Source organism: Hetaerina americana, unplaced genomic scaffold, assembly GCF_022747635.1.
Source record: "Hetaerina americana unplaced genomic scaffold, ioHetAmer1.1.p SCAF_10, whole genome shotgun sequence".
Taxonomy (NCBI): Eukaryota; Metazoa; Arthropoda; class Insecta; order Odonata; family Calopterygidae; genus Hetaerina; species Hetaerina americana.
In genome coordinates this window covers 4,675,527-4,687,620 of record NW_027286070.1, presented here as the reverse complement: position 1 = coordinate 4,687,620, position 12,094 = coordinate 4,675,527, and the positions used below count along the sequence as shown (strand labels likewise).

At 45.3% G+C, this 12,094-nt stretch overlaps 1 protein-coding gene across 2 annotated transcripts in view; it reads right to left on the bottom strand.

Annotated features, from left to right (window-relative positions):
• LpR1 (Lipophorin receptor 1) overlaps window positions 1-10,190 on the bottom strand; it is a 413,076-nt gene extending 402,886 nt beyond the window's left edge. For both annotated transcript variants that reach the window (XM_071598204.1, XM_071598203.1), the window contains exon 1: window positions 8,404-10,190. In XM_071598204.1, the coding sequence (XP_071454305.1) occupies window positions 8,404-8,527 (124 nt within the window). In that variant the 5' untranslated portion in view covers window positions 8,528-10,190. The remainder of the gene's footprint in view (window positions 1-8,403) is intronic.
• Window positions 10,191-12,094: the final 1,904 nt, after the last annotated feature.

Genomic DNA, 12,094 nt, shown 5'->3' with positions numbered 1-12,094 from the left:
TTCATTTATTCGCTCCCATTCCACCTCCTCCCCGGGTAACACACAACAGTCATACGATTTTCCCTAATGGCTCAAGTGGCCGCGGTCGTCTGTCTGCCCTATCCCTATCACCACCTCACCTCTAAACTACACCAACCCACTGCTAGCCACGAAGAGGCAGGGAGTCTGCCACTCTGGATTACTAAACCCCTCTACCCACGCGGAGTTGACTCCCAAAAAAAAATCCACCCATTCCTCCTCGGATTATTTCCTATTTATTATGCTTCATCTCATCGATCTTTCTGGTAGATATTCACACTTGGGGAAAAATTGGGGAGAAAGTAGGATGGTCTTGATGGAGAACATTTCAAAGAACAATGACCTACCTCCATGATGGAGGCAGTCCACGAGGAAAGGCGTTTGAAAAAACCACGGAAGATGACCAAAGAAGTCGGACTCACTTGAGGAGTGAAGATAGGCTTCAAAGACAAAAAAAATGCGCAGCCATGAGGACTGAAGCCGACTGAGAAGATGTGAATGGAGGACTGCGTATGAATGTCAACCGATCACACAGATGATGATGACCAACGATGGCGACGATACGTATTTCGTTTCAGAACAAGTTACGTGTTTCCCGAGGACACGTCTCTTGAGAGGAACGCGCATATTAAGATAAGATATTAATTTGAAATTTGAACATTTACAGAGTACCAAAAAATAAAGTTTCCTCAGCCTTCAGTCGAAGCACGACTACGCATAGTAAACGTTAGTAATCGTTTGTGTTCTCAAGATTTCAATAATAAAAGAGTACTGCACACCCAACAACTTCGAAACGGTTTTCAATTTCCATTCAAATCAATCGTGAGTATTATCAGCGTCAAGAAGAAAAAAGCATCAGGGCCTTTTTCGTGTATTCAGACTCTTTCACTAAACAAGTCAAAGAGTGATTGAATCATACCAGCGAGTAAACTCAATAAAACGGAATTTGTAGACGAAAACAGTGCAACCCTGGCGACCGACACAAAAAAATAAATCGACCCTACAACCAAACCGGAATCATTTGCCCTTAAAATAATTTCTTCAAACAATAACACTGTAATAACAAAAATAAGTGAAGGGTCGTTCGTGGTCACTCTTGACGAAAACGATTATATTTCTGAAGCAATGCGCCGACTACTCGGATCTTACAATCTCCTCACCCCCATCCACAATATTAAAAAGGAATCCTGCTCCCAAATATGCACAAGCCTAAATACCCAAACCCGAAGCCATATTGTTTCTAGTAATAACTCCCCTATTGAACGCATCTCCGCTTTAATGGACCATTTCCTACAACCCATCGCCACGTCCCTCCCCCATCCCTCATCACAGATTCCTAACACTCCCTCCTCAGCCTCCCACACTCCGTCTCGATCCCTTAGAAAAGCACACGAACTTACTCATGGCCACGATCGATGTCACTTTGCGCCATCCTTCCATCCGCCACATACGTAGCTGGCCGAGAACCTCCCCGCCGTTACCTCTCTCAAACGCCACACATTCCGTCAACCCACGGACTTTCTCATCCGCCGAGCAGAATTAGCATTGACGAAAAATACCGCCATCAACTTCAACGACAAACTTTTCCTTCAGAGCACCGGCGATGGGTATCAGCGTGACCGCATCTTTATGCCAGCCTCTCCTTCATGGACCACCTCGAGAAAACACACTCGAAAATCTTTAATTTGAAACCACTCCCTATCGCTACATTGACGACATATTCCTACTTTGGCTACAAGTACTTGTAATCTATAAATTTCATAAGAAATATATAAATTCTTCTTTTTCGATATCTTTCCCATCAATATATTATTTACCGCCATCGTGCTACAGTTGGAGAGATCGTGTCAAAAAAGTTAGAAAGATTGAGAGTAGAAGGGATAGATTTGGGATGTCATTTTTTTCCACGAACGATGGGGGATCCTAGTAATATTGTCCTACCGCGGTAGGGCCATGGGTCATCTTCGAGTTAAACTTGGTCTGGTGTGTGTGTTCATCCCCTGCCACGCACCCTAGCGATGGCTAGCAGGGTACTAAAATAACTAATAAAATACTCCCCGTCTGTATTTCCATATTGAAATCCTAAGCAAATTTCTTCGACATCAACTATTAAATAATACATTTTCCACATCCATGAACAAAAATCCAACAAATCACGAACAATACCTCCATTTCCGCAGTTGTCATGCATACCATACTGATCGCTCGATACAATTTCTCCTCTCCGTTCTAGGCCACCTCGTCTATAACAACGCCAATATACAGAAGGTACCAACCACTCTCCTGTCAAATGCGAGTGACCCAACAAATGACACAAGAGCAAAATCCTTTCTCCACTCTTGTCAGATTCGTACATTCATTCCTCATAGCACAGCACAACGCCCTGATATCCTCGGTCTTATCACAACCTTACTTCCTGGTCACTCGCAGAATTAATAAGATTGTGAGGGAATTTTACACCATAGTAAAAACTAGGTTCCACATCCTTCCCTCTCCCGACAACGTCTCACTCAGTCGTCCGGAAAAAGTTTTGCGAGTGAATATGCACCCGCGAATGTACACTCGCGTGCTATTGCGGGCGGCGCCGTCAAAGTGCAAGCCTAGAACCATTCTGACAATTCAGGATTGCGAATCCTTCGCGTAGAATGAAAAAGGTGAATCCATCACATTTTTCTGCTACGGAAAAATTGAGCGTATGCTTATGAGCCGAACGTACTCCTTAGAAAGACCTATCTAAATTTATCTAAAAGTTGAATCTACACATTACCCTCCATTCCTTAAAATATGGTGTGTGGCAGGGGGTGTTAGACCACCAGCGATTATAGTAGACTGTGATTTATGACTGTGGCATTCGACAAGTTTAAATTGTATCATATCGTATGGTTCATAACGCTGTAGTCTCCAATCGTGTGGAGGAAAAATGTTTAATTATAATTGCCAGTGATCCGAAGTCAATTTCCCTCTAACTTTCCTCTGTGGTGTTGACTACCAATGTGAGCAACAACACATAGGTCAAGGTGTACATGAATGCAACTGCAACTCAGAGGTGAGCATGAAATTAAGGCGTGAATGTTAATGACAAAAGAGGAGCGTTGCGCAAAATGTAAAAATGTTCTGGTGCTTTCCCGCCACATCAGCTTCATTAAGTTTTCTAGAGTCTTCCACCGGGTCAGCGGTTCCAATGTCGATCGAAACGTCGACCAACATGGAACCCCTGTCCCGAGAAAACTTAATTAAAATGTAAAAAATATGATAAAGGATAAATGCATGCGGGGATAAAGGCGGGACGGACATTTCAGAACCTGGGACAATGAGGATTGATTGCCCATGTCACTTCAACGACTAAACTGAGAGCTGTAACAGGATAAACTATCCCACGTCGCCGTCTAAGGTCTCTGCCGTAGTTGTTTTGCGTGAAATGACTCCACGAGGAGGCTTGGGGGATATTTCCTCGAAAGAAATAATGAATGGCGACGGATCGTGTGACATGGACTTTTAAGGCTTGCTCATAACTCATTCCCGTACGCTACAAATTCTCGTAGGGTTCTCATGAAATTTTAAGTCCGCATGCGAGTTGGAGGCAAACTAGGCCCGTGTGCGAAATGACATTCAGTTGGTCCCTCGAGAGGCGACTCCGATGTGCGGGGGAGGGGACGGATGGACAGTGGAGGAGAGGCCGGTCAAATAGGATCGGACTACTCGGAGCCGTGCAAAGAGCCTCCGGCGATGGCAGAGGGGGGGAGGCGGAGAATGGGTGGAGTCGCGCGGGGGAGACATCTGCTGCTACAAACAAAAATTGGGATTCTCCCCTCTCCCCAACGACCCGCGTACTCTTAACCTAAAATAGGATACGCGGTGGGTGAGTCCATATACACGTAAATGGTTGTCGATCCAGTTCAATCGGTTCACCCCCCCCCCATAATTCCCCGGCCAGTGCCTGTTTGTTTCGACTGGTGGCAGGTGCACCACCAGGGCTACAGGGAGTATCCCTCACACGGCCGATTATATCAACAAAATGAAATTACATTACAATGACCAATTATTTTTCCTTTAAAGAATATTGAAAAAAATATCATTCGATTAAGCAGCCAATATATCCTGCGATAATGCAGCAGCTCTGTAAACTTTAGTGGCGGAGATTATGAGTTGCATGTCCATGTTACAGTAGCACTTCCCCGTCACTACTTTCAATTCTGCATGACCTGTCTTTTTATGGCGGAGGCCCGACGTATAAATGGTTGTGGTTCATTTTTATTTCGTATTTTCGTATAACAAACAGCTAATTTATAAGGTGAATAAACTTCGTTTTGAATTAAGTCTTCCTCCAGCATGTATACAAATTTGCACGTTATTTGATGGATTTTTTACTAAACATTTTTCCCTTCCTCTCTCATATCCTCTCTTATCATCTATCCTTACCACCTGGTGTTTGCACCCGCTGCCAAACACCTTTTTGGTGAATCGCGGAGTATTTATGTCAATATGTCGACGTCGAACTTTGAAACTTGGACATTTTGAGACAAACAGTAACATACAAAGGCATGTTTGCATTTTTTCCGACACACAACCAGTATGTACCGGTTTATGTACGATAATGCGCATGGAATTTTCGTCCAACCCGATGTTTCGCATGACACGCAAGGGCAGAGTGCTCATTTCTCACTAATAACTCGGTATTTTAAGTTTATAGTTTGACAGGGTACCAATGGAGGCTAATTCCTTTCCGCGTGCCTACATTCTGCTTACCAAACACGATACCCTGGTATCGAAAATATCACGCGGGTAGGGCGAAGCTGGGAGTACCCAAAATCACCGGGAATCGAACCGAGTCTCTTGGGTCAGCAGCTCAGCGTGTCCGTGCTCTCTCTATGCTACCACGCCGCCAGTAGTTCCGAGTTTTTTCTCATTTAATTTCCTTCGGATTATGCTCCATTGAAATCGCTTACGACTATACTCCATTGAAACCGGGTGTGTAAATGAATGTAAACGGATAGTAAATGAATGACGACGTTCCAATTGACCTGAAAGCACGTGATGACGTTCGGAGGTCCATTAATGTAATGGCGTCGAGGATTTCAAGGTCCGATCCAAACAGTGTGATACGGACCAAGTCGGAAAAAATAACAAAGGAAGATGTCCGTGAAATCACACTCAATGACGGCCAAGGGAAATAACTGATACATAAAATCACGTTCGAACGAAATTCTTCGCGATTCGATTAATTACAATGAGGATATGGAAGTTTTTACATGCCTAGCGTATTTGAGCATGCTTTTTACGGCTTTTGGGCACAGTTCTCCGATATTTTAAAGCGGGAATATGGTTATATGACGGATACTTTCTGAGATTCCTTACGGGATTGAAGTAGTAGTATTTAGGGTAGGCGATCGACAGCTGAGGTCATTTATGCCATTAGGGATGGAGGGGAAAGGATGAAGAGAAACCCGGCGTTGGCATTAGGCTACTCTTGACGAAATGCGCCAAGGGGTCCGCAGTTTAACGTCCCATCCGACGGATGGCGTACTCCCGGAAGCCAGTACGATAGCCACCGCTCCATTCGATCCCCATAGGATTGATGGAGTAGCAATCCACGAGTGGCGATTTTTTGACTGGTAAACAACGTGAGAATCAGTTTAAACGTACAGCTTCGTCTTTGATTCCCGAAAGTGGTCCGGGATTTCGGTCAGTCAATCTACCAATTCTCATGTCGAAGCTTTATGGCATACGACCAACCGGTGAATGACGAGCGATTGCTTTACACGTAAATGCACCCTTGTGATATTAAAATACCATCTACAGCTACAATAATACCCCGCAAGCCGCCGCAAGGGCGTGTGGCGGCAATGTGACAATAAATTGACGTATATGACGTAATTCCTAAGCTAAAAACATCTCTCACTCAGTCGTCAGTTTCGTAATTCGAGTCCGCTAGGATCGTATAATATTTTTTATTTTCAAGCTAAATACGAAAACTTAATAAACAGAAGTTTTTTTTTTAATCTTTCATCAAAAATTTTTATTTCCCCTGTTCGTCCTAACCACTTTCAAATCCAATGGAACTGCCGACCATTTTCCGAAATGGAAGACCGTTTAATTTTCCCATCAATTTCCTTGAGAAAACATACGTTAACGGGTTTGGAATCCGGGCCAATTTGTGGAAACTTCCGTCTCTTTGCGTACCAAACGGAAGAATGGGAAATTGCCCTGAAAATATGCAGCGCCTTTTTTGTACCCGGGATTTGTTCCCGATGAGTCATCCACGGTCAGTCAATGAGTCAGACTCGATCGCTTTCAGGATTCGTTCATGGAAATATAAAACATACCCTTAATAATGGCAGATATGTTGATATAATCATTTCACACGTACGGGGAAGTTACCATACCAGCACAGTCCCACAAACACTCGGAATCAAAGCAGTAAGTGATAAGGAGTATTAAATATTTCGTGTAGGACACTGCATACAAACAGCAAACGAAACCATTCCAAGTAAGATACAATAACGGTAGGTTACATAATTATTATTTAAAAGTTCAGAGAAGTATTTTTATGGCCTTGCAAACACGGGGGGACAGCACGTGGAAGATAAAGCGAGTGAAGAAGTCGCGAAACGAGACATGCCCTGGGACGGCAAATGCCACCCCGCTTCCCCGCATGGACAGTCCCGGCGGCGGTGGAGACACCTCCTCCTCCACGTGCCAATCCTTCGAATATTTGCAAATCATTATCCAACCCGTCTAGAAAAGTCGCCGCGCACATTACCATAATGAGCAAAGGCAGGCGCGCCTTTATAATTAATTCGAACAAACGTTTCTCACGTGTCGTATGGAGGTAGATGAAACTGAAAACTGTGAAGCGACGCGGGCGCATACATACAGTAAGTACACACGTGAAAGACATAAGGTTCTCATCGAGAGAAGCCCTCTTCGCCCACCTTCCCGGGTCGCGTTTGAATGCTACGCCGAGTAGAACGCTCATTCGCGGCGGTCTTTCCGCTCCACCAGCCCGAGTCTTTCATCCCCACTTGCTCCCACCGCAGAAAAACGATGGAGGCAACATCTATTTAATTACCGCACAGTAACGGAACAAGAAAATCACTCAAAAAAAGAATAGTTTCTTTTAAACATCCGATTAAAATCAAGTTAATTATCTTTTCTCCTTCATAAAAATTTGAAAATCATGCCGAATCTTCAACTATGGTCACTAATTTAGTCTCCGCAGTGCACCCCTTCGGCAGATGATTTAATGCTCAATTGACAGCAGGTATTCAAGGGTGGTGTCCATGGCACACAGCAGTATCATTTTTATCAAAGCCATCAATATTCCCCGTGGGCCCTTCGTCCCGTAAGGATCCGCCTCTGTTACCACGAAATGAAATAACGAAATTTACTACCGCTGACGACGAATGCGGCATCGATCCGAGGCCCACACCTCAAAGTTACAAGTCCTCTGTAAGGCAGTTCTTCAATGCAGCGTATAAACTTTCAAATACCCATTTATAACAATAAAGGCAATCTATAACAATAGGCAATCTAGCCCTTCACTGGCACGGTTGCACCATATGTCACCATTAGCAGACTCCTTGCCGCGAGCTAATTACGACGATCTTTGAGAAACGACTGGTCCCAGGAGATTGGACTAATCGGTCGAATTAATAGGGGCCATTCATGTTCAAGTGAAAGAACTCGGAATTCCTGTGGTCTCACACAGGAAAACTGGGTAGAGGTCTTATTAGAGGCACGTTTGATCGAATACTTATCGTTTAAAAACCGATCAAATCTCGATATCATTCGGAGACACACAGTTACGCATCCAATGCAATCCAACGCATCCATTGAGAAAAAAATTCCATCACGGGTGTTGTGTAGAAGGTGTCAAGGAGATATAATAATAAAAACTTAAAAATCCTTGCAAAAATTTCGAAACAAATAATGCGTATAATTAATGGAAACTCCATCACATGTATTCTTTAGCCAAACTGCAAAATATTTAGCATACAAACTGATAAAAATCGGAATCGAACGGAAAAAAACATATTAAGGTCAAGTAAGACGAAGATATACAAGATAATTATCAGCATGCGCATGGAAAATAATATACACATGAAATTGAAGACGAGATAAATGGACCAATCAAAATATTGCGTGACCAATACTGTTCCCCACCCATAAATTAAAGGTGACATTTATCAGAGTAATTTGCAGTCAATACTGATGAAATTTCGGGAGACTAACCTATTTTGTAGGGCAGCAGGAAGGGAAAGAACCGATTACATTAAATGAATCAAAATTAAGGCCCGCGATTACAACGTCAACATTACGTGAATCCTTCAGCAAGCAATGACGATGAGGGTAATTAATATTTCGAGTATTTTGGGAATTACTCACTTTCCATGGCGACTGCGGGCGGTGAGAGGAAGGCGATGATCAGCGCCATCAAGAACAGCTGAGCGGCGGTCCTGGCCAGGGACCCGGCGCCTCCGACCCCGCTGAACAGGCGGAGGAGATCCATTGCGCTAAGGGTGGGTGGGTCAAGCGTGACGGGACGCGCCCGTGAGGAGGGCCGCGGGTTCGAAACCCGGTGAGGTGAGACCCTCCGGAGAGGTCGGGCGACAGAGGAGGGGTATCAGTATGTGGGTGGGTGGCTTCCGACGGCACCGGCGATGACCACGTGTTCCGACTGGGAAGGGGGGCGGTCTGCTTCCCTTTGATCACGGCAAAGACGACGAGGAAGAAAGAAGGTAGGACAGGAGGAAATCCGAGAACCAACTCTCGCACTCACTCACTCTTCACCCGCAAAGTACCACCATCGAGGTACCCACGCAGGAGGGTATGTGCGTTCAATATGCATCCAGAGATTGGCACACGCTAATACTGTGGTACAGCGAAAGGAACAACGGTACACGAAAAAGCTAAAGCCTCGCGGCAAAACACACCCGAATCAAACCATCTTTCAATCCTCTTCCGACGTTTTCACCAAATGCCTGTTCCACTTTGCGAAGTTTTCACGGATTAAGAAGACGTGAAGGAGGGAGTCGGAAATCCAACGATTTGATTACACGTGGCGTCGAAGTGGCCCGTCTGCGTATATTGAGGAATATAAGCAATCCACGAAAAGAATTAATCCCCCGACGATAACAACGTAGGGGGTAGATGGCCGAGTGGGTCTTCGGCGGGGATGGGGATCTCAGGGGTGAAGGGTTTTTATGGATTCGAGTAAAAAAAACCCTACCTCCTCTGAGAGTAATTATATTCTTTCACTTGCAGAACGATTCCCGAGAGAATCGCAACTCGATTAGCGAACTGCCTTCGAGGGCAGACAGACGACACACACACATCTATATATCACGCACGCCCACCACTCGGTAGGAGGGGTGGGGTGAGGCGGAGAAAAAAAAGACGGCAGCACGTGATTGAGGATAGAGTTACAGCATGGGGTTGGTCAGTCTTGGCAAACGTGCTGCCGGCACGGAAAGGTGTCCGAAATCCACTCGTCCGTTCCAAACGGCGATGATGCGTGTGTATCCAACACGTTCCCTTGCGAAGAACACCTCGCGTAATAGTCTTCCAGTCAGCCAATGCGGTCGCGGACCCTTGGCGGGTTGTGAGAGGTGAAGTGAGAATGAGAGATAGAGAGGGAGGGGGTGTCACGAGGTCATCCGGAAGTGCGCCGTCGACGACCTTCGCGGGCAACGAATTCAGGCGGAAATGACCGAAGGTGTAGATGATCAAAACGGGTGGGGTGAGGCGGCGGGCATTCTGGGAGCGACGCTGCTCAGCGGATCCAGGATTCCAAAGAGGGTTTGTTGTTTTTCTGATGCGAGGGAGGGAGAAGAACGTTTGGCAGATGGGTTTCCTCTCTCTTTAATGCTTTTTGATCACTTCCACCGCAATGGACCGAGTTGAAAACTTTGCAAGCTACCGAATTCGGGGTTCTTGAATTGAATGTTGCAGCACGAAAAAAAATGTTCTTCAATCCTCGTCCACTCGTTCGATCCAGCAGAGGTGTACGTCAGAATGTGATGGATGAAGGGCTTCTTTGAGCCGTAGACGGAATGATGAAGCTGTTTGAGAGCCCACGCGGGAACTGGGAGCTTTCTACTACTTTGCCGGCGTTGCCTCCGCGTCTCGGTTCAGAACGTCGTCGACTTACCGCAAATAACCTCTTCCGCCGAAACCACTGGGGCGACTGCGGGCGGGTGGCGAGAGGTTCGTAGGGGAGGGAGACTACTTCCCCTACCCTACCCACCCCCCTAAGGCGGCCGCTGCTGCCACCTAACGGGTGGAAGCCCGGTTGGACTACCTCCCCTTCGTTCGCTTCGCCGCCCCCTCGCCGTGCTCCATGGCACACCTACGGGGCCCCCCTCCAGGAGCAGGGGGGGAGGGAAGTGGGAGGGGGGAGAGGGGAGGTAGGGGGAGTGCACGCACACACACACATACACACGCCACAAACAGCATCATCCTTCCACCTTTCCCCGACCCAAGTCTGACTCGTCCCGCGGAACCATGAAAAAGAATCTCGCCACCTGCATTTCGTCCCAGGGTCGCTTCCCGGGGTCGCACCCTTTGGAAAAAAAACTTGGAAGCTGCTCTTTCTCATGGGCGTTTCTTCTTACTGGGGGGTATCTATCAAACTGTGATTTTCGTCCCTGGAGTTTCACAGTTTCCGTTCTCTTGTGTGTATATCGCATACGAATCCCATTCCTATCCCTTGCATGCATGTTAAAATTCCTCTTTGATTTTCGCGGTAGATAAAGTAAAAAAAAGATTTTAAGTCACTAATGGAGACGTTCTTTCACGCTTCTTATTTTGTCCTCGAATTAAGGATTTTCTGGAGTATGGATTTTCATCGAGTTTATTTAGTGGAGTGTTCAAGAGGAGTCAAGCGTTAGGTTTATCATTGAATTGTGTCAGCTAATGTTCATGAAAAAAAATTATAAATTATCCTTAATTAGCCAAGAAGATCAATTGATAAAAGGTTCTCAATGATACTGTGATAATAGGTACTCACAGGTGAAACAGTCGCTTCAGAATGATTTAAGCATCCATAAGTATGTTTAAAGGGTTTCTAAATATATCCTTTCCATTTCGCGGTACGTGATCTGAAGCCAATAAAATAAACGACGCTGTGTGTGTTCTCGTTAAAAGACGTAATTGTATTGACCCGCAATCGGAGTGAAACAGGCTTTCTTCGTGAACAATTTCCCAATTTCTTTTGATTAGGAAAAGATGCTCCGCCTGATATAAAGAATAGCATCGATAAGCACGAAAGAAGCTCGTGGTCGTTGTCTTTTACTTCCTTAGAAAGTCCCATTCCAAACTTAGTGGAATAATTTCCGTGCATCTCACATTAAATGATGAATTCGAACGGGGAATCGCCTTAAAATCGTATGAGAATTATTAGAAAATCCGGAGCAGAAAGAGTTAAAACAGACTATATATTAAGTTTTATATAGTCCGTTTTACTTGTCTGTGAAGGCATGTATTGAAGGCGTGATTGCAAATAACAAACAAGGCGACATTGGATAATTGAAAGAAATTTATTCTTCCCTTTCCTTCCACAAACGAAGCGACATGAGTTTCGCCACCCTATTGTTTAACCACGTAAGATCACGTTAACTCTACAGAGTACAAGATTTGCATAAAAAGTATCGGAAACAATTTTTCGCAGCACGCTCGCACCGCGAAGACTGGGTGTTGTGGGTCTGACCATCAACATTGGCCAAGCGCCAATCGCCTGCGAGCGTTCGTTCACGCTAGATCGTGTTTTTAGTGTACCCCTGTCGAGTGCCTCGGTGCAAGCGAAAATGCAGCGAACGATTTCACAGCAGTACGCCATTAAATTTTGTGTTGGACTGAGGGAATCGGGTTCGGAGACATTCGGCATGATTCATCGAGTGTCCAAGGATGAAAGCATGTCACAAACTACGGTTTTTTAAATAGCACAAGCTTTTCAAGAATGGTCGAGAGAGTGCGGAGGATGAGCCCCGCGTTGGACGGTCGTCGACGTTAAGAACCTTTGGCTGACTGAAAGCAGATTCGAGTGTCTTTTTTTGTGAAGGTCTTCTGCATCACGACG